Here is a 23,346-nt window from a genome sequence, read left to right on the forward strand (position 1 = left end):
ACACACACACACACACACACACACACACACACACACACACACACACATAGGCATTCAGGAAACAGATCACATGGACTTACTGAACAGATTACATGAAAAGTTGTGCATGTTAAATTTTAAAAGGAGACACTGAGCTGGTGAGATGGCTCAGAGCATAATCATGATTTCTCCAAGTCCGGTGCCCTGAGTCTAATCCCCAGGACTCACTCGTGGAAGGGAACCAATCCTCTCAAGCTGTCTTCTGACATCCACACTGTTGCCATGGCACAAGCATAAACAAACACACACACTAGAAATAAATATGACTCAAAAATAAACAAATAAAGGTAAAAAAGCGATACAAAACAGCATAGCAGTCAAGCAAAATGTGAGCAGTTTTAAACTGTCAGTGGTTTGTGGCTACATGCCATATTTGTTTTTCTAATTGTAACTGTCTACAATATAAAAACATTATTTTCAGCTGGGTGTGGCAGCACACACTTTTAGTCCCAGGGTTCAGAGGGAGGCACAGACAGGCGGATCTCTGAGTTCCAGGCCAGCCTGGTCTATAGTGTGAGTTCCAGGACAGTCAGGGCTACACAGAGAAACCGTGTCTCAAAAAACAAAACAATGTTATTTTTATGAGAAAAATACATGCTTTTTAAAAAGTAATAAACAACAACCTACCAGTCCATTTAGGTTCTTTATGTTGTTTCTTCCTAAGGACAAAATCCTCAAGTTTTCTGTCATGGAAAGAAAGCGTTTTGTTTGTGAGAAGCAGACACACAACTATCATGAATCTAGTAGAGCAACACTCTAAGAAACTTTACAGAATAAGCATCTCTACATAGTCAGTCAAAAAGACTCTACTACAAAATAGGCAAGGGAGCAGGCAAGCTGGTTTAGTAGACATTTGCTGCCAAGCTTGACAACCCCAGTTCATTTCTCAGAGTCCACATTGGAAAAAAGAGTCCCACAAGTGGTCTTTTGTAGTTACTTTAATTACAAAGAAATCCAAGCAGAGGAAAAACCTGAAATAGCCTAAATTATTAGTGAGTCAGTGAAAATGGAAATGAAGGCACCATTTTAGACACAAGCCTAGTAGCAGAGAACACTTCCCTCCAGCCCTGAATACTCAAAGACAGTGAGGTATGGGGGTGCAGAGTAGACTGGGACAGACACTATGGTTCGGATATGAGCCTACAAGGCTCATCTATTAAAGGCTTTGTTCCAAACACAATAATTTTCAGAGGTGGAACTTCAGGGAACTGACTGGATCATGATGGTTTTGATTTCATTAATAGATTAATCCCTTGATGGACCCAGAGTATGTAGCATTAGTGGGAGGCAGTGGGAACTAGGACATGGAGACAAGGGGGAAAGCAGGCCAGTGTGGTTATACCCTGGCGATACGCCTTGTCTGCGGCCTCTTCCTCTCACTTTTGGGAAGCACAACCAAGCGTCCTGCCATGACACCCTGCCAAGGTGTACATCTGCTCTCAGGCCAAAAGCAACGATTTGGATGAGCTTGACTGAAAACTCTAAAACCATGAGCCAAAGCAAATCCTTCCTTCTACAGTTTCTCCCAAGCATTCATCATAGGGTAAGGGGTCTGCCTCACATGAAGACAGGAGGGTTTCCAAGGCACAGTGCTTCCCCCAAAGCACAGAACACACACCCAACTCTGACCCTTGATAATCTTTCCTGAAGGCTTTTTGTTTTGCTTTTTAGTTCTGGAGGCTGAACCCAGGCCTTCTACACAGCAGGCAAGCATTCTACCACTGAAACTCAACACCAGCCCCCCCTCTTTTGAGACAAGGCCTCACTCTGTAGCCCAAGCTGGCGTAGCATTCATTATGTTGCTGGCCTTGAACTTGCAAAGATCATTCTGCCTGAGTCTCCCAAGTACTGAGAGCATAGGCATGAGCTGCCATGCCTAGCTTCAGTCCTTCCCCCTTTGAACAAGGTTTTATCCCTGAGACAAGGTCCTACAAAGGTTGCTCATGCTAGCCTCAAACTCCTTCCTCGGCCTCCCACGTAGCTCAGTTATATGCCTACACTACCACATCCAGCTTTGGTCATCATTTTGTATGTACCATACACAAGTCTATTCTTTATATACACGAACTCATTTGGTCTTTTCAATAATTACATCAGTAGGTAAATATTAAAACCCAAAGTAAATTATTGTAAGTATTCTCAAAGTAGTGATTACGGTGGTGGACATTTGAGAAGTCTTAGAGAGAAGGTGGCATTTTTAAAAAAGATTTATTTATTTTTATACAGCATTCTGCCTGCATATGTGCTTGCGGATCAGAAGAGGGCACCAGATTACATTATAGATGGTTGTGAGCCACCATGTGGTTGGCTGGGAATTGAACTCAGCACCTGTGGAAGAACAGCCAGTGTTCTTAACCTCTGAGCCATCTCTCCAGCCCAGAAGGTGGCATTTAAATATGGTATTCTTAATCCTGACCTTAATTTCTTACAGGGTTTTTCTTGTGAGATCATGAAACTGTACTCGATGAGAAGCACTGTATAAGCAAATGGACAAAAGTTATTTTAAAAAAAATGTATGGCCAGGCATGGCAATGCACACTTTTAATCCCAGCACCCAGGAAGCAGAGGCCGGTAGAGCTCTGTGAGTTTGAGGCTACCTAGGTCTACACAGTGAATTCTAGGGCAGCCAGGGCTACACAGTGAGACCCTGTCTGAAACAAAAACAAAAGCAATCAAAGAAAACTAACAAACAAGCAAAAAAAAAAAAAAAGTATGCTATGAGAATGACTAGGCAGTACAAGCTTTTGGATGAGTGAGTGCACCACCAGACATTAAATCTTATCAGGCAAAGATGAAGAACTAACAGGTCTCTGGTCTGGGAGAACAGTGTTGTCAGAATGAGCATCTGGCATCAGTAAGTTAACTGAAGAGCAGAAAGAGAAAGGGTCAGCTAAGATGCGGTTAGAAGAGTCCAGAGGCTTCTCAAATGACACAAGCCGTGACCCTTTAATAGGTAGTGAAATCAATTTAGTGTGTTGTGGGTTGGGTGGAGAGTTCAGTGCCAGCATAAAGACCTGAGTCTGATGACAAAAGCTGGTATGTTGGATGCTTGAATCCCAGTGGAGCAAGGTGAAAACAGGCAGAATGATGGGACTGGCTGGCTAGCTAGCCTAGCCTACTTGGTCAGCAACAGGACAATAAAAAAGCCTTATTTTACTTTATTTTATTCTGGTTTCTTGAGACAGGGTTTCTCTGTGTGGTCCTAGATGTCCTGGAACTTGCTCTCCAGACCAGGCTGGCCTCGAACTCAGAGATCCGCCTGCCTCTTCTTCCCAAGTGCTGGGATCAAAGGCATGAGCCACCATGGCCCAGCTGAAAAAAAGCCTTTTTTACACAAGGTAGATGGCTTTTGAAGAAGGATACCCAATGTTGGCCTCTGCCTAAACACATACATGCACACATGTGCACCCACACACACCCAGAACACGCAAACTTAGTGTTAGGACTGACATAAAAAATGAAGTTTAAAATGCACGCTAGAACCTATGTTATGAGGGCATAAACTGTTTTCCAAACTGTCCCAGTTTATGTATGACATTTGATTTGTATATTTACAGGAATGTATAATAAATTCAAATGTATTTTTTTTCTGCAAAACTTACAGGGAAGCTACGGCTCTACATGAAAGGTTCAGCTCCTGAAGACAGCAGCAATCATCTGAGTGCTTCTTCTCAGAGGAGAATAAGGAGGGTTCAGTGGCAGACTTGGAGCAGGGGTTGTGCGGTGGGGAGTGCTGTAGACCGATAGTGGCTCCCCCAAAGATACCTACATGCCAGTCCCTGGAGCCTGCAACTGTTGCTTTGTGTGGCACAAAAGTCCTTTGCAGATGCCCTAAGATCTTGCCATAGGGCCAGCACTTGGGAAGCACAGGCCAGCAGATCTGTGTGAGTTCAAGGCCAGCCTGGTCTACATAGTAAGTTCCATGACAGCCAGAACTACACAGTAAAACCCTGTCTTGAAAAAAAAAAAAAGAAAGAAAAACAAAAGAACAAAAGAAAGGAAGAACTCTTGAGACAGGGACCACCCTCACCACCCGGGTGTGCTGCAGTGCACGTGCGTTCTCACGGGGCTTGACACAGACACAACACAAAGTACTTGAACCACAAAAGCAGAAACTGACACGAGGAAGTCAGAAGCCAAGGAATGAGGCATGCACCAGAAAAGGGAATGAGCAAGAGAAAGACTCTTCCTAAAAGTCTCAGAGAGAGGCTTGATTTTTGGCTCAGTGAAACTAATTTCATATTTGCAACTTTTAAAACTGTTAGTGAATAAGTTTCTGTCACTTAAGTCACTACATTGCAGCAGCCATTAGAAACTAACCAGCCATTACAAATAAGAAGCCATGACAGCTGGGAGGGCGGGCAATGGCACTGTTCACAGAGACCACAGGGACAGCGAGGACTACAATTTAACTACAAGTTCAAAACACACACAAGACAAATCTGAACGAAAAAAGACACAATCAGAAACCTCGTTGTCTCAGCCATCCCAACTTTAAGTCTCTAAAAGCTTTCAGAGGACTTTAAATATTGAGATCTCACGCCATCTCTTTCTCCTCTTTTCCTCCCTCTCTCTCTGTCAGTCTCTCAGATAACGAAACTTAAGACATGGTTTACATATAGTCTCTATCATCTGACATTTGCTGTGATAAAAACAGGTGCCAGCCTCCGGAATGACACAGTGTCTCTGGAATGTACGCTCCAATAACTAGAAATTCAAGAGCCGTCTGTTACTGTGGATCACTTACTTAGGCCATTCAGGTTGGCAATTTTTTCAATGCAGTTTGTAGACAGGGAAAGCTTCCTTTAAAAGAACAAAGGAGAACTTTAATTAATATGAAAAACCTAAGTGGAATGTCAGAAGTTACTTCTTAATAGTAATGCCCATGGAAGATTTTTAATTCATGTTTCTTTTTATACTGAATCCATTTTTCTGCTTCAGTCATAGAAGTTATTTCTTCATTTTGAATCCTTTCCCCATTGATTACTAAAGTTAATATACACTCGTAGAGGATTAAAAACAAGCTTTTTAAGGGCAGGTTGGTGTTATTATTAAATGTTTAGTACATGTATCCTTTGATCTCATATTTCATAGTTCTCTGAGATATTATTTTTACTGCATTTTACAAATGAAATTGAGGTACAAAGCTGTTAAACATTTTCCCAATATTACACAGTTACAAAGTGGCAGAGCCAAAATTAAAACCCTCAAACATGTATCTTACCCTCATGATTTGACTTGAACAGGAATTATTCATTTTTTTAATCTGCTTGAAAAAGCAAAGGCAATTACTATATAAGTACCTGGCATGTAAAGGGTCAAAGCTGCATATTTTCTAGTCACTCGCTCACTCATGAGCACTACGAATAGAAAAGGGAATGCCTTTAAATTAATCTAAGACTATGCTTCGGAAGGAATTCTCTAATTCCTCTTTAGGCAGCCTGTCCAAAAGATGTCTGCAAAAACCCAAGCAGGCTGCCTCTTCCTTTCACACTCTGAGGGTGCGCTTTGGTGTGTCATACAAACCTCACACTCACTGCCTTTCCGTGGCTTTGCAAAAACGTATTTTGATTACTTTGCAGTCACAGTTGGAGCAAACTTTTCCTCCTGTGCTGCAGTATGTTTTTATCACAAGGACTGAGTGGCAATCAGTAACTAACTATGTTTGCTTTTCCTTTTACTCCAAAGACATCAGTCTAATAGGTTTGCAGAGATTGTCTAAGAGCAGTCCAATTCGCTTACTGTGAGTAAGACATTAGGGTTGCATTAGGAGACAGTCTGCTTCTGAGAAGCTGGGATTGGGCTTATCTACTACAGAAAGGGCAACGATTAGATAAAGGCAGGGTGAAGGACAGGAAAGGACCTCAGGAGCTCGAGTACTCTACAGCCCTGACAAGAGATGAGGAAGCATGAAAGCACAAGTATGATGTCTCACAGTACAACTGTGCCCAGTTAGCACAGAGCACTGCTAAAAACTGCACAGGACGCTAGAAAACAAACCGAAGGAATTAATATCACCTGATATTTAAAGACCTGGAAAGTAAGATTACAAAATGAATATAATTTGATCCCAATTAGAATTTTTTGTTTGTTTTTTTGAGACAGAATCTCATTATCTGACCCTATGCTAATGATCCTCCTGCCTCAACTTACCAGCCTCAGCCTGTCAGGGACTGAGATTACAGGCATATGACACCATGCCCAGCCTAATTAGAATCATTCTCAAAATGCTAATACTAGTGCCACGATGTCTTGCAACCTAGGTTGATGTTAATTCTTTTTTTTTTTTTTCATATTTATTGTATTTTCCAGGCATTTTGAACAATATTTTAAAGTTGTTGGTTTTTCCTTTGTTTTGTTGTTTGAGCTGTCTCTTAGGCATCTAGTAAGTAAATGTGATTTTGATTTTGGTAGGTAACATTACAAGAGAAAGCAATAAACAACAAACTGTTAGATTGTTTTACTACTTTGTTACTGTTCCACTGTGGGTGGAACTCAAGGCCCTGCACATACAAGTGCTAGGCAAGTACTTGTCTAATGAGTTTGACCTCAGCCCAGTTTTTACCATTTGTGTGTGTGCTGTGCATGTGTGCGCACACAGGTGGAGACCTGGTATTGATGTCCCACGCTCCTGAACAACCCTCCGTCTCTCTCCCACCTGATTCACTGGGGCAGGGTCTCTCAATCACTGACATGGAGAGCTTGCTCTGGTGGTGTCATGTCTCTGCCTTCTGAGCTTGGCATTACCCAGCCCTGATGTGGGTTCTGGAGACTGAGCTCCAGCTCTCAATGGCTGGCAAGTGCTTGAGCCATGGACCCAGCTCTCCAGTGTCCTTCCCCCGACCTTTTGATTTTTATTTTTTATGTTCTTTTGAAACAGAGTCTTTGAAGTTTGCCCAGGTCTGAACTACTATCTCCCTGCTTAGGGAGTGGACTACTAACACAGTAATAATTTGTTGTGTTATTTAGCTTCTCCCAGAAGACTAGGAAACCCCTATCTACAATCGTTTTAGAAAAACTGCACAAGAAAAGCTTGTATTGTTCAGTATTACTCTATCAATAATCTCATAAACTGATAATTATTCACATTTGGCGTTGTCAAGAGAGAAATTACAATAAACAACAACAAAGACCACAGAAAGAAATAAACCATTTTTCCAGTCTGTGTGTGAAAAGGAAGGAAAACTTAACAGCAATAAGCGATGGGAAGGGGGAACTTACTCGCAGTTACCAAGTGTAGATAGAGAGGCATCCATCTTCTCTATCGGGGGAATCTGGGCATATAGCTTTATCTCTTTGGCCTCAGATGGCTTCTGACCAGTCTTTTCTTCCTATGGGAAAAATTAATTTGGCACAATATGATCCATGGTTGCAAAAGAGGTCAGAATTTCACAAGGCTTTCAATGTGGGTTTCAAAATAACTATTACACTTTAATAACTTAGATTATTCACCATTCACTTCCTGGCATTTGTGAGTTAAGGCACTTGTTGGCCTTAGCCATGTTTCTATATACCTGGGCCAGAAAACTGTTAAGACCTCACAAATGGAAAGAACTTTGATTTGTAATATTTTAAATCCTCTAAGAGTCAGTGGCAGTGTTGGCACACGCCTTTAAGCCCAGCACTTGGCAGGCAGAGGCAAGGCGGATGCCCTGGCATCTTCATGTCCTCACTCCCTCAACCCGAGAGGTAGACCCAGCACTTTACATGGCTTCTGGGGATCTGAATTCAGCTTCCTTTGGCAGCAAGCACTCTACCAACGAAGTGATCCCCTGGCCTCTTATGCTTATTTTCATCATATTTCTAGGTTTGGGCATAGGAAACTGACACTTGGTAATCTTCAGTGTTGGATTATTTGTGCCAACATGATGGGCTGAAAGGACTCTTTATTTATTTATTTATTTATTGGTTGTTGTTGTTTGTTTTGGATGAAATGCAAAATGCCCAGAAGGATAAATATTTCATGTTTTCACTCATGAATGAAGGCTAAAAAAGTTGATCTTATCTTACAGAAGTCAAGAGTAGACTAATGGTTACCAGAGGCTGGGAAGAAAAGGAAGGAAAGTCAAAATCAGATAGGAGGAGCGAGCTGGAGTGTTCTCTGGCACAGTAGAGTGACTGTGGTAAACTTGTACATTTCAGAAAAGACTGGGTGCAATCAGGGTGGTATGGCCATAAATCACATGATCCAAAAGAGCTATAAAAGAAGATTTTTATTACAAGAAGTAATAAAAAAAAAAAAATCCCAGGTCAAAGATCTGTACCTTGATAGAATAATTACCTGTTTTAAATATGTACCAAAACTCACACTGTACAATCATTACATGTCAGTTAAGACTTTTAAATGTTAAAAGAAGAGTGTTGGGTTAGTCAATGAAAGAAAAGACTTAATGCTTCAAAGATCTTAAAGGCGAAGACTGTTAGCCATAATCTAACTAGAAATGGAATCTATGAACCAAAACCAAAAGAAGCTAAAACAAAACCCCCAAATATTAGTTATTATGAATAGGTAAAGTCCTAAAATACAACTTAAGGAAGATCAAATCTGAGTCTCATCTATACTCTTTCATTAACAAATGTTATGGAATATTTGGCCCAGCAGAAATGTGTTTGTGTGTGTTCATGTGTGCAAACACACTTGCGCAAGTGTGCCTGTGAAAGCCTGAGACCGAGACTGGGTCTTCCTCAGGCACCCTTATTTCTGGTTTCTGGAGCCAGGGTCTTTTGGATCTCAGGCTGACGGGGAACATATTATGCAGTCACCTGCAGCCTTGATCATACGACCTTCGCTTGCTGAATGCCCAAATTCTAGGCAGCATCACCCTGCGCCATTTTATGTGGTGCTGGGGATCAACCCCAGGGCCTTGTGCACACTCGGGGAGAGCACTACCTTTGAGCCTCACCCCCAGCATCTACACTCCTTTCTGAGTGTCCCCCCTGAACCTGGAGCTCACCGGCAAGCTAGCTGGGCTGGTCATCCCCAGGAGTCCTCCTGGCTCCGCCTCCTCAGCACTGGGATTTACAGGTGCTAGTGCGCCTGGTGTTTTCCCTGGGTGCTGGAGAGCTGAACTGCAGCAAACACCTTAACTACTGAGCCATCCCCCGGCCCCGTTCCAACCAAGAAAAAATCCTTAAAACACAGTTAGAACAAATGCAGACATTTATAGGCACTAAATCAGATTTCGAATATCTCATTATCCTATTCACTTCTGTCTATTTCCCAGATACCTAGGCTGCTGACAGACTTTTATTCAAAGTCTAGCTATAAAGCAGGACAGATGCATGGCTCAGTGGTTAAAACAGTAATTCAGGAGTTAGCTGTGCACACCACAGTACTGTACTTGTCTAGCATGAGTAAGGCCCTGGGTTCCATCCACCCTCAGCACCACACACACACACACACACACACACCCTCAAAGATGTGTGTGATAATGTTCAGCAGAACTATAATATATCACAACCAGGGTTATTGATAAGATCCATCACTGTACTCAGATTTTCTACACTCTGCCTGATACCATTTGTGTTTAATGAGTGTATGTATTTATATGACATGTTAACCCCTATACAATTTCACTACCTGTGGAGGCTCAGGCACCCACTGCCACAAAATCAAAAGATTCTCTTTTGCTAAATGGTCAGATGTAAACAACAGTTCAAACTTTTCTCATGTAGCTTCTTAAGGAAGGAAAAGCCACCTACTCACCCATCTGGACAGGGCTTCTTTGATTGTTGTTGCTTTTGCCTTAAAGAGGGGAAAAGGGAAAAGAAGCAAAGCCATCTTTAGTGCTGTGATTTGTTGATTCAGTTTCAATGCAATCATTTCTGGCCTTGACTTCTACCATTAAAGTACTCAATTCTTTCTTTGAAACTCTATGATATAAGCATGATTAAGAGATTAAGTTCTCTCCCGAGGACCAAATGATCTCTTTAAATCCTCTCAGGGAAAATATGGAAACGATTGTGTGATATCGAAACATTTAACTCCAACTTGGTGTACGAAAAAATACACCTTTCAATATTTGATATTAGAATAGATCTCATTTCACTGATTCATGTATTTTTATAACTTAACATTGAAAAATGAATGCATATTTTAATTAGGAACAATCTGTAGTCACTCTGGCAAAATAGCTCTAGTAAAATTTTAGAAAAATATTAATTTTATTATATATATTTCTTTTCATGTCTGCAAAGAATAACCTGACCACAAAAACCTGTATGTCTAAATATATGTAAAAGAACTTCTAATAAAGAGCTCTATCAAGAAGTACAAAGAGCCTGGAGAGACCTCGAGGTGGTTAAGAGCAATTGCTGCTCTTCCAAAGTACCTGAGTTCAGCTCCTAGCAGCCATGCAAAGCAGCTCACAACCATTTATAACTCCAGCTCCAGGAGATCTGTACCTCTGGCCACTTATGCGCGCGCGCATACACACCCACCCACCCACACACCATTAAACCTAATAAATAAAAGTGAATATATATATATATATTTTTTGTTTTGTTTTGTTTTGTTTTGTTTTGTTTTGTTTTGTTTTCCGAGACCCTGTCGCCTTGGCCGTCCTGAACTTGCTTTGTTGACCAGGCTGCCTGAACTCACAGAGATCAGCCTGCCTTGGCCTCGCCTAGTGTTGGGATTACAGGTGTGAGCAATCATACCTGGCTCATAAAAATTAAGTACAAAATGAAAATTCTAAAAGACAGGAAACTATCTGGTATAATTCCAATTTTTTCTTTCTTAGTAGAACATAAAATGTTTCATCTTATAACAAAGCGCATCTTTGATTCAATTTAATATATTAAAAACTTTGAAAGTGTACAACAGATGTTCTTAATGGATTATCGGAGCTTTAAAAAAAAAGGAACCATAAACAACAGGAAAAATAAGCTATTACTATACCTAGGAGTAGAATACTGTTCTAATTACTCTCGCATCAAAAAGCTCTTACAAGTTCAAAAAGAGAAAATAAAATGCTGCAGTAAACCTCAGCAGCTGAAATGCTTCCCTATCCTGCTCAAGCCCTGGAGTCAATGCCCAGTGGTCGTGGCGGGATGGGAAGGGGGAGTCAAAATTTGATAAGAAATTTCTATTTCCATGTATATTGCCAGAAAACATGGCATAAGAAAGAAATGAGCTAAGCATTCAACATACTTAAAAGTTATCAGTGCAAACTCAAAGAAGGCAGAAGAAAAAGGGAGACATCAAAACCAGGAAAGATTGCACACACTAAAAGGTAGTTCTTAAGTCTCTTGCAAGCTTGACCGGACAAAAATGAAAGATACACAAATAAAAAAATAAAGAATACGAGAACTATCAATAACTACATACTACAGAGATTCTAGAAATGAAATGTTTAGGAGCAAAATATGGCAATAGCTTTAAGACCTAAACAAGACATGTATTCCTAGAGAAACAGAGCCGCTACCATCAAAAACTCTGAACAGACCATAATATTTAAAACATTCAAATGCTAATCAGAGATGTAGCCTGTTCTTTTCCCCCAAAGCTCCAAGGCTACACAGTTTACACGTGAGTCCTAATAGCCTTTCAAGAATGATATTCTTTGTTAGACAAGTTGTTTCAAAACCTAGAAAATGTGGAAAAGCTGCACATTTATGAGGCCACTGTAAATGTATCATGAAGACCTCTTTTTTTTTTCAATGTGATTTGATTCTGGAGATGACATTAGAATTCTCAAGGCCAATGATGTATACTGAGCACCATCAAATAGTTCATTCCTGCTGGGCGGTGGCGCCCAGCAGGAATGAACTATCTTAGCCCTTGGGAGGCAGAGGCCAGGACAGCTTGGTCTACAGAGCAGCTCCAAGGCAGCCAGGGCTACACAGGGAAACTCTGTCTCAGAATAAAAAACAGGAAGGAACGAAGGAATACATATATATTTCTACACTAGATAGTAAAAGTAGTCAGTTGAGAGTTAAATAGAAATCCTGACTTAGGGCTGGAGAGATGGCTCAGTGGCTAGGAGCACTGAATACTCTTTCAGATGGACCTGGATTCAATCCCCAGCACCCACATGGCAGCTCACAACTGTCTGTATCTCCAGTTCCAGAGGTCTGACACCCTCACACCAAGGCATATGAAATAATATTAAGTAATATATATATGTAAAGAAATCCTTACTTGATAAAAGCAAAAAAAAAAAAATAATAATAATAAACCTGAAACAAATACCATACCTGGGGGAATTCGTTTTAACAACTGTTCATTTTATGTCTGCTTTGTGACAAACATTCTTCTATGTCATATTGTCCTTTCTGGGTCCTGAGATGGCAGGTGTATACCACTATGCCGGAATTTCTATTTCATTCTGACATATCAGTGAACAAAACAGATTCCTGCCTTCCTAGAACTTACATCTATTAAAGGAAGTAGATGGATAGATATGTGACTGTGTATAAAATACACACACATAGATGTCTAAATCTGATATATATGTAACTATATATACACCATATGCATATATAAAGTAAATAAATGTAAAAATATAAGTAAATATAAGCAAAACAAGCACTAAGCAAATTAAATAACGTGTTAGAGGGTGAAAGTTAGGTTAGCAAATGGAATCAGGTTATATGCATCTATGTGTAGAAAATATGTCTCCTAAATAAGACAGTCAATATGGACTAACTGGGACAGTAACATTAAAATAATTTTCTTCAGGGTCCCAAACACATCAAGGCTGTCCATTATCACTGCTAGTTTAACACAATACAAAGAGTTCTTTGTCAGTGTTGTCATAAAAGAAGTACAAATTGGAATGATCAAAAGGAGGAAATTAAACTGCCACTAAGTGCAAATGATGGTCTATGTAGAAGCCCAAAAGGAAAAACGCTGTTCGTACAAATGGTTGAGGAGGGCAAGCTAACAACAAAACTTGGAGAAGACGGTTTCCACCTGAAACCAATAAAAGACTATAACAGCATCTAGTATGTACAAGAAGCTTTAAGCCGGGTGTGGTGGCACACGCCTGTAGTTCCAGTGCTCGGGGAGAGAAGGATCAATGTGAGTTTGAGGCCAGCTTGGTCTACAAAGTGAATCCAGAACAGCCAAGCCTCACAGAGAAAGCCTGTCTCGAAAAACCAAAACCTAAAAACAAAAAACAAACAAAAAAAGAAGCTACTAAAATTCACAAACAGAAAGTTTTAAATTAGGAAAACTATGAATTAACACTTCACAGCCTGACCCAGGAAACTAATGAGACTATCAAGCGCTTGTATTTTCTGAAAATCAAAAAAATTAAAAATAAAACAAAAGAATATCATATATATACACATACATTTTCAGATTTGCAAAGTTGGCAAAACTACAGAGAAGTAGGAACTCTTACGCAATGGTGGAGGGAGTGAAAACTGCTCTATACAGCCCGGAAAGAGAAAATTAAGTACACACAGACCCTTCAACTGAACACTCCTACTTTTGTTTCCCAGAGAAATTCTTGCCTGGACCCATAAAAAAGGGACACATAAGAGAATAGTTTCACAGCACTGTTGGAATAGGGTTAGAAGCCATCTAGCTATTTATTGCAATATGAGTTGCTGTAGAATACTGGTTCCTCTTATAGATAGGAGCCAAAAATTCCTACAGGAGCAAGTGGACATCGTGATACAGCCGGCTAGGTGAGGACAGAGCTCATGTAAAATACAATTCTATTATTCATCTCCAGCAAATTTCTGGCTGGTGAAACTTGCGATTAAAAAAAAAAAGTATCCTAACACTACATTTCTTCAAATATAAAAACTCTACTAATTAAATAATACCCTTATTTCATACACCGCTAAGAAATAAAGAGTTGCCACGCATAATGGCATATGCCCGTGTTCCTACGGCTCAGTAGGCTACGGATCAAAAGTTTGAGGCCGGCCAAGGATGCATAACAAATTCAAGGCAAGCCTAAGCTACACAGAGAAACCCTCTCTTCGAAAACAGAAAATAAAAGAGGCCATCAATTATGTAAAGGTGTATTTTGATAATATTAAATGTGGGTCTTGGGCTGGAGAGATGGCTCAGTGGTTAAGAGCACTGTCTGCCCTTCCAAAGGTCTTGAGTTCAATTCCCAGCATCCACAACCATCTGTACTGGGATCTGCCTGCTTGTTGCTGCATTGCACAGGCCCACAGTTCCGTTCCCAGCACCCACACTGGGTGCCTCACGACCACCCGTAACTGCAGCTCCAGGGGGGGTCTGGACTCCACAGGTACCCACACACACAGCGAAAGCAAGTCTAAAAATAAGTAGCCACGTACGGTGGCACATACTTAGAAAATCTTAAAGTCATATGTGGACCTGCATTTCTGAAGGAACCAGGCCCATATTCAGGCAGTATGAGGGAGTACATGAGCTCTTCATGATTTTAATACCCTAGCCTTAACTTCTGTGCATTGACGTAGCACTGGAAACACACACACGCACACGCACACGCGCACACACACCTGCTAATTACACTGTTTTGTCAGTGGTTTTCTTTTCTTGTGCACTGCTAGAAAGCCAACCAACCTAGGATCTCACACACGCTAGGAACGCTGGTCCAATATACCCATCAGAGAGAGAGCTTTAACAGCGTCTCCTGATAACAGGACTCCCCCTCACCACGAGGGCACCAGGGCACAGCACAGCCACGGAGGCTGGAGCTCTCCGCGTCCAGCCCCGACCCCTCCATCCAACCAGGGCTTGAGGAGAGTTAAAATCACGGCCGTACGAAGAGATCTCTCTTCGCCAGGGCGCCCGTCCTGTCGCCTTCCCCACACCGACCCGCTTCTCGGAGAATTCCCAGCTGCCTTCCCTTTTCTTCTGTCAAGAGTCCGTCTAGTTTAACCCAACTTCCTGTCAGCCTCCGGCCTCCCTCTCCGCAGACCACCCCCTGCCCGGGCTGCTCCCGCCTCGGGCCTGCGGCTCCCGGGAGCCAGCATTCCCCTCCTCCCGCTTCGCGCGGTGCCAGCGCCCCGCCGCCCTCCACACCCCACGGTCACCCCCTTTTTCCCACCCCCGATGCCCTCTCGGGTTCGGCTGCGAGGCCCGGAGGGTACGCACCATTCCGGCGGTTGCTACCGTCACTGCTCCGGTTGCTAGGGCCCGCCGGGGTCAGCGCGCAGGCGCACCTCGGGAGCGCTCCGTCTCCGCGGCCCTGGCAGCGGTCCTTTCTCGCCGCCGGTCGGGTGGCGCGAGCGGGGCATTGTGGGACGGCTGGCGGCCCCCCCGGGTCCTCCAGCAAGCTTGGTGTCCATCGGAGCCCAGTCAACCACGCGCGGGAGTAGTCGGGTGCTTTCCCAGTGCCCTTGTTACCTTGAGCTCGGAACTCTCAGACCTCCTGATAACATTTGCATTTCTGATACAAAAGGACTTTTTTTTTTTTTTTAATAGACTTTAAAATTTTCTTAAACGGGAATTAACGGTTAACGCAGTACACCCAGAAACTACACTGTGAACTTCTCATTTCCTTACCCTAAATCCTCCAAGGGAGAACTCAGGCGCCTGAAATCGCAGTTGCACACTTTAAAAAGGTATTACAAAACGTTGGTTTTTGTGCAACCGGGGTATTTTTTTTCCCCCTTCCCTAAGAAGTCAGCTAGAAAATTTAAATAGATAAGACCTTCTTTCTTTCCTTCTCCCCCGGCCCCCTACCCCGACCCAGACAGGGTGTCTCTGTACAGCGCTTGGCAGTCCTGGAACTGGCCTGCCTCTGCCTCCTGAGTGCTGGGATTAATGGACAGACTCATGGTTTAACAGACTTGCTAGGGGTATGGAGAGTAGCGCTGCACAAAAACACGGATGCGAACAACTGATGCAGTCTTCTTGAGCGGCTGTCGGTGATAGGTATTTAAAAGCGTTGTAAACTTCTGTGCCTTTGCAACCAAATCAGAAGTTCTTAGCCTTCATCCCAAGGGACAGTCAAGGAAGTGCGTATGTAACTGGCCCCAGCGCACACACCTGTTCAAAGACCCCCTCCCCAAGACAGGGTTTCCCTTTGTAGCCTTGGCTGTCCTGAACTTGCTTTGTAGATCAGGCTGGCCTGACTCACAGTGATCCACCTCCTCCCTGACTGCTAGGATTAAATACGTTCAAAACTTTAATGGGAACAAGAAAACCCAAATGCCAGCAAGAGAGAATTGGTTAGTAAGCAATACTCAGCATACCAAACAAAAACAGAAAAATTGTTTTTGAGCCGGCGCGGTGGCGCACACCTGTGATCCCAGCACTCGGGGAAGCAGAGGCAAGCGGATCACTGTGAGTTTGAGGCCAGCCTGGTCTACAAAGCAAGTCCAGGACAGCCAAGGCTACACCTTAGCAAGGCTAAACCCTGCCTCGAAAAGCAAAAAAACAAAACAAAAAACCCAAAACAAACAAAATTGTGGAAATACATCTATTCACATGAAAAGTGAAGGGGGAAAAAACAGCAGGCAGAGAAGCAGACAGACTTGATCTCAAGTGCTTTACTGCGACAGCGAGGGGACCAAAGCTTTCCCTGGGATGAAGGTTGAGCTCACTTAGAGGGCTTGGAGACATAAGGTAGGTAGCCAACAGAACTTGACAGCTATTTTTTTTGCAGTTATACTGGGAGCAGGACGGATTGTTTTGGATACCAGAGCGACCCGTCAGGCTGAGGCTAAGACATTCTTTATGGCCAGGGGCTCTTTTCTGGTACAGTTTGATTCATTTTCTCACCACCCGAGGCTATTACCAACCAAAGGCATTGATTGGTATTTTAAGTAAAAATTCAAGGTGCCAAGCAAAATAGTTGATGGGATCCTCTTTAAAATTTACATAGTACACACAAAAATGTGTAAGCACATATTTAAAATTGTGTTGTGGAGGTGGAATGATTGTTAATGATTGTTCACAGGCTGACATCTGAATGTCACCGTCACAGTCTCTAGAGACAGGGCTTTGAAGGTTAAGTTGGCCCATAATCCAGGACTCATGTCCTTATAAGAGTAAAAGACACTGGTGAAAGATCCCCGGAGGGTATCTTCCGTCAGAGAGACCCCCTCCCAAGGATCAACGAGGCCATTCGGATGCAAACAGCAAGAGGCTTTTATTTTGATACTCGGGTACCCGGGGCGAAAAGTCATTCGGAAGACTTCCGCGCCCCCCTAGATGGGAAGCTGGGGTTTTTATAGGGTTTTAGAGGCAGAAGCACTGGTACAGAAACGAGAGGGCATGGTTACAGGGGGCTGATTGGTACGTTTACACGAGACCACAATTTGCGTCAAAGTTTGGCAGGGGCACCAAGATTTCAGGAACTGGGTGGTCAAGGGGGGTAGGATGACCCCTTGACGTGGCCCGCCACCTGTTATTTTGTTTTTCCCTATCTTAGCTGAAACAGTCTCACAGATATCTATGAGAGTGATTAACACAAACTGTTTTTAGTATGACTGGGGCAGCCTGACCACAGATATCCCAAGTGGGTGACACAGCTAGGATTTCTCAGTGATTTTCCAGTTTCTCATCTGGCCTTCAGAGTTTTACAAAACAGTGGTGTCTCACAAAATGGCATTAGCTATGTTTAACTTAGTGTGAGGCTGGGGTCTTTCACTGGGAGGACCACCAGCAAGATACAAAAGGCCATCCAGGGACCTTCCGGCCAGCACCTTCATCTTTAACTCACCGGCTCCAGACTGTGAGAAAATAAATTTGTGGAAGCTGATCATAGCAGCTTAAGCTGACTAATACAATGTTATTGCTTGTGTGTTTTCTGAATGCTCTGTGGTGTGATTTTTTTTTTAATTTAAAAACACAGTTAATTATGAAATAAGATAATGCAATCACATTTTAAAATAAGGAATGATAAAATGTTTATTAAAGGAAAATAAAAACATGTATTTGTAACATATCCAAACCCCTGTTTTTCAAAAGACATTAGCCACTTTGCACAAAAAGCTGAAATGGTGTGCTCCAGAACTGAGGCAAACAGCCCCAGGTTCTCCCAGCATTCCTCAGTCCCTATCTGCTGCGGAGCATGGCTGACATACCTGGCCCTCTACCCTGAACTTCCCAGGGCAGGGACTTCCCCTTCCCCTTCAACATATAATCCAGACATTTTGGTGCTCTCTTCTCTCTCTCTCCCCACCCCCTCCCTTGCATGGTGACCAAGAGCTGCTTCCGATGAACCTGCATTTATATACCATAATTTGCATAATTTGAGAAGCAGCCTAAGGTACTCATTCCCGCCTAACCGCCCCTCCCTAGCTCCTCATTTTTTTTTTTTTTTTATTGTAGGAAAAGGGAGGAATGTTAGCCTATAGGCAGCCTTCCTCTAGGTTACTTAGTCCCTGTGATATTATTCCCTGTAGCCTGCAAGGGGCTGCAATAAAAGCCCCTACCTTTTACCCCTTCCTCCTTTTCTCTCTGCCTCAGTTTCTCTTCCCCTCTCCGACTTCTCTCTCCTGGAGCGCCTCTCCCTATCCTCTTTTCTCTCTTCTCCTCTGCTCTTCCACTGTCCCACTGTCTCTCTCTCTACACCTCCGTACAATAAATCTCTCCTTAACAGATCTGTTGTGTGTGGTATTTTTAAATATATTATTACACCATCTCTATTAAGTAGACTTCCCCCTTGCCTGTCAAAAAAACCCCTTACCAATTATATGTGTGAATCCAGTCCTCAAAACTAGCCGATGACCAGAAGACTACTCTACTCACGTTACCAAGAAACTATGGATTTTAGCCTATGGAATTAATATTCCTAGTGAAATGTCAGTAAGCCAGTGTCATCTGCGTGCTCGCTTATATTTCCACTTTGTCATGCCAGGAGTCCACTGACCATAAATATGTCTTGTTTTATTGTCAGGTCCAAAAGGAACTCTGCACAGACGTCTAACTGTGGTTCCTGTTAGCAGACCAGAGCACATGCTGGCCTCTAGGCACACTCAGTGTCTGTGGCTCCCCTCAGCTCTTCTCACCCTGCCTCCTACTCTAAACTACTCTAGCTCATGGACTTCTCCCGGCTTCTCATTCCTGTAGATAACCCAGCCACTTCAGCGACGAGCTCTCTTGAGCCCCTCTCTTGCTCTCTCTCTCTTCTTCCTCTCTTCTCTTCCTCCCTCGATGTCCCCCACCCCTCCTCCCGTGGCCCCGTTCATTCAGTATATACTGGCTGTTACGGGATCAAGACACCACTAAATAACCAGACTGTGATGCTGGTCTGTTTCTAAGGCAGGCTTTTTATATAAACAAACAAACAAACAAACACAATGGTAACCAGGTAACCAGGCGTAGGAAGGGGGCGGGCAGCAATATATCATTTTGACTAGCTGAACATAATCGATTTTGTTCCAAGTATATTGTATCTAGGTAATTAGACAAAGCATTTTAAAGCTGGGATATAGGTTTGGGGGCTTTCCAGTTCCCCACCGTTCCGGGAGAAAGGAACATAGCAGGATGTTGCGGTCTTAACGCAAATAGAACTTCCATTTATCTTGAACTCAAGCAGAACATGTATTTATCATCTACCACAAGTGTTGAACCATTGACTTGTATTCTGGTCTCAGGCAGGTAGGGCCTAGGAATCTGAACTCTATTTCACCTTATAAAATAGAGACCTGGAGGCAAAATGGCTTCTGATATGTTACAGGCGACAGCAAGTGTTGTCAGAGGAGCTACAGTTATGCTAGGAACTAAAGCAGGTCTCAATGGAGGGCCTGCAGAGTTTAAGCGGGTCAAGCAGGTGACAGCACTGGCCATGTTTAGTCTACTGCTTTCTCTCCCTGTTCTGGACTCTCCCAGACGCCTCTAGGTATACCCTCCCTCGTAGCTACAATAAAAACCAAACCAGACCATGGGGCGGACACGTCCTTACTTTACGCCTGTGCTGTTGAAACCCCCACTTCACACATTTACCGCTCTATCAACTTCATGTTACCAAACATTTGCTTCTCTCTGCAAAATAGCTCAGCATATTTTGACACATTTTGTATCAGTCAATACTGTGAGCCTGGCATGTGGCTCACGCCTTTAATCCCAGCCCTGGGGAGACAGGTGAAGGAGGGCTTTCTCTCTCTGTGCCAGCCTGAGGCCAGCCCAGCCTGGTCGTAACCGTTCAAGGATGGCAGTCTTCTCTCAGCTCAGGCTGGACTCTGACCGGGCAAATATTCAGCATTCCTCGGAAATCATGTAAAGTGGTTTTCTGTTTGCCAGGAAGAGCCATTACTTTCTTATCCGCTCCCACGGGCCCCCAACTTCAGGAAAGGGCATCTAGATCTCTGTCAACTCTAACAAGCCTCCAACAGGTCAGAGTCCCATGCTGGTTCCCAGGCTGTGCTTGCTAAGCCACCCCCCTTCCATCACAGCAAAACCCTTCTAACTGAGCCAGCAGGACTCTCCCAGCAGTTTTGCTCTCTTCCCAGCTCCCATAGCTGCTCCTCTCTCTGTCTTTTCTCTCTGTCCCTGAGAGGTAGCCATGACCGACTCTGCCAGATGCCTCTGGCTATTCTCTCTCTCTCTTAATCTAAAACCTTCCCTTACCCATGGAGCAGCCATGTCAGTGATTTTTTTTTTTTTTAAATTGTGCCCCTTGCAAACACTGAGCTCCAGGACAGCCAGGAGTACATAGATCTATCCTGTCTCAACAAACAAACACGAAACTATAAAAAAATACTTTGAGTTTCATATTTTCTAAGGCTAAAAACAGCTCCACAAGAAACAAAAGCTTGCTGGGCTCTGTGGCCTACACCTGTAATCCCCAGCACTCAGGGAGGAAGAGGCAGGCGGATCTCTGTGGGTTGGAGGCCAGCCTGGTCTACAAAATGAGTGCAAGACAGTTAAGGCTTCACAGAGAAACCCTGTCTCCTCAGAAAAACAGAAAACAAGCAAAAAGAGAGATTACATAATAGATTTCCTTTTTTTTCCTCTTTCATTTATTTATTTATTTATATGCTGTAAAATCATTGAGTAGATTCTTAAAGTTATTCACCAGACTATGTGGCTTTGTGTCAGATTGCAATTATTTCAGGCCTGGGTAAAAGAATGTTGCTTTGTTTTGTTTCTCTGCGTAGCTCTGGCTCTCCTGAAACCCATGCTGTAGACCAGGCCTGCCTCTGCCTCCTGAGTGCTGGGACTAAAGGTGTGTGCCACCATCACCCTGGTAGAGAGAAAGTTTTAAAATAATACTGAAATGGTTTCCCAAAATTCAGAAAATCTGGAGACCGATAAGAACAACTACAATGTTAAATGATAGAAAACTGGACCAAATAGGTTTTTTAAAAAATCCTTACTCTTTAAGCAAAGGTGTGTATCGAAGAAGAAAAAAAAAAAAAAGAAAACTGGCATCTGCAACATGATTAGCAATTATAAAAAATAGTTGTAATAGTCTTTAACTGTTAAGGTTTTGTATAGGTAAGAGGTTTATTAGCTCAAATTAGAATTATCTTTTTATCAAATTTCCCTAGTCAATAATTCTGATTATAGTTGTCATTATAGTCATTTGATTGAAAAAAAAAAAAAAAGAGCTTCATCTTTTCCTTACTCTACTTTTGGTTTGTTGTAGAATAAACTTCTTGCCAGGCGTTATGGCACATACCTTTAATCCCAGAATTTGGGAAACAGACACAGGTGGCTCTCTGTGAGTTTGAGGCCAGCCTGATCTACCTAGGGAGTTTTAGGCCAGCCACAGTATTAGGCCCTCTCTCAAATCAGTTAATAACAACAATAACAGCAACAATTATAAAGTTAGCTCCTTGATTGCTTTGTCTTTTAGGTATCAGGCAGATCATTCATTTCCCTAAACCAACACAGATCTCCAAAATAATTACATATTTTAACTACAGCAATAAATCTAATTTACCCAAAACACATTTTATTTTCAAAGCAATTAGGCCTTTGTAAGGAGATACACCCAAATTGTAATCCGTTGATTTATTCACTCAGCCGGTGCCCAAGGAATGGTTAAAAGAGCTCAAAGGGTTAGACTGCACTCGGACTCTAGCGCCACCTAGTGTTTGGAAGGCGCATTACTGGGTGCAGAGGATCCCTGGAGCTGGATGGCTGCTCGCCAGTCTATATGGATACGTCGAGCTCTAGGTTTAGTGAGAGATTCTCAAAAATGAAATAAGGAAGGTGAGGGCTGGGCGATGTCTCAGCAGGTAAAGGTGCTGTCGCCAAGCCCGGTGACCTGAATTTGATCCCCGGAACCCACAAAGAGAGAACCAACTCTCAGGTGCAGCCTAGTTTTCGTGGATACAAGGCCGCTAATTAATGCCTTTGCAGACGGCTCAAGGTCCATGACCGCGTTATTTATCCATTAAGGTAGTTTGTCTCAGGATTATTTTTAAAATCGAGGCTTTATCGTGAAAGCTGAGGCCGGGGGTTTCCAAGTTTGTCCGGCTGTACAAACAGCAGCAAGGCTTGAATGGTCACGTTTATGCTTCCATCTAACAGTGGGACAGCACAAAAAAAGATGCAAGCTCTCATCCTCAGCCTACCGCTCAGAGGAAAAGAGAAGCGAAAGCGGTGCAGTGATTTCTGGCTGAAAATAGTCACAGATCCTAAAATCTAAAATCCCTCACTGGCCACCAGGGGACAATGTTCCCTAAACTTGCTTAGTGGAAGCCTATTCTCTTGTTGCCTAGCAACGTTTCAGTGCTTTTGTTTTGTTTTGTTTTGTTTTGTACATGTGGAAGAAGACCCAGACCCTTACGGTATATGACTTGAATGGGTTTTGGTTTTGAGTGAAAAGGTACTGAACCCACAAAATATAGCCACACATTCTATTTTTATATGTGTTTGCTTTTATGGGTATAAAAATGGTTCTAGAAGGGGGTTTTCAGATTAGCAACAGTATTATAATCCAGTCGAGAAAATACAGACTACCATGCACATACGGCCAAATAACAGTCCTTTATTTAAGCCCGTGACAGAGAGCAGGCCACCAAGAGCTCTGGGATTCAGAGCTCGGGGGCAGAGCATTTATAAAGGAGAAACAAACCACAAACAAACCAGAAGGACCGTGAAGAATCCTTGTCAGGAGTGGGTTGGGGGAACCTGGTAACATTTGTTTAGGATGTACATTCAGGAGTCATTATATATCTGGGCGATAATCAGGGTCGTGGAAAGTCCCTAATGGTTGTCAAGGTGACTGTTCAGGGGGATTAGGGCATTATCAGTCTCTTCAACAGTAAGTTGCCCTCAGTAGAAAGCTGGGATTGGGAAATGAGCTAAGGTAATTGCTTTTTTATCTGTACTTCTTGAACCTTATACAGTGAAGAATATATCTATATCTATATCTATATCTATATCTATATCTATATCTATATCTATATCTATATCTATATCTATATCTATATCTATATCTATATCTA

The 23,346-nt window shown here is 42.7% G+C and overlaps 1 protein-coding gene across 1 annotated transcript in view; it reads right to left on the bottom strand.

The window, feature by feature from the left end:
- Positions 1-15,138, bottom strand: part of Dnal1 (dynein axonemal light chain 1) — a 27,616-nt gene extending 12,478 nt beyond the window's left edge. The window contains exons 1-5 of the mRNA XM_055592941.1: positions 15,089-15,138; positions 9,746-9,784; positions 7,261-7,370; positions 4,787-4,842; positions 667-722 (exon numbers count right to left, since the gene is read on the bottom strand). Of these exons, the coding sequence (XP_055448916.1) occupies positions 667-722; positions 4,787-4,842; positions 7,261-7,370; positions 9,746-9,784; positions 15,089-15,091 (264 nt within the window). The 5' untranslated portion in view covers positions 15,092-15,138. The remainder of the gene's footprint in view (positions 1-666; positions 723-4,786; positions 4,843-7,260; positions 7,371-9,745; positions 9,785-15,088) is intronic.
- Positions 15,139-23,346: the final 8,208 nt, after the last annotated feature.

Source organism: Psammomys obesus, unplaced genomic scaffold (genome assembly GCF_907164565.1).
Source record: "Psammomys obesus unplaced genomic scaffold, mPsaObe1.curated_primary_1811, whole genome shotgun sequence".
Classification (NCBI taxonomy): domain Eukaryota; kingdom Metazoa; phylum Chordata; class Mammalia; order Rodentia; family Muridae; genus Psammomys; species Psammomys obesus.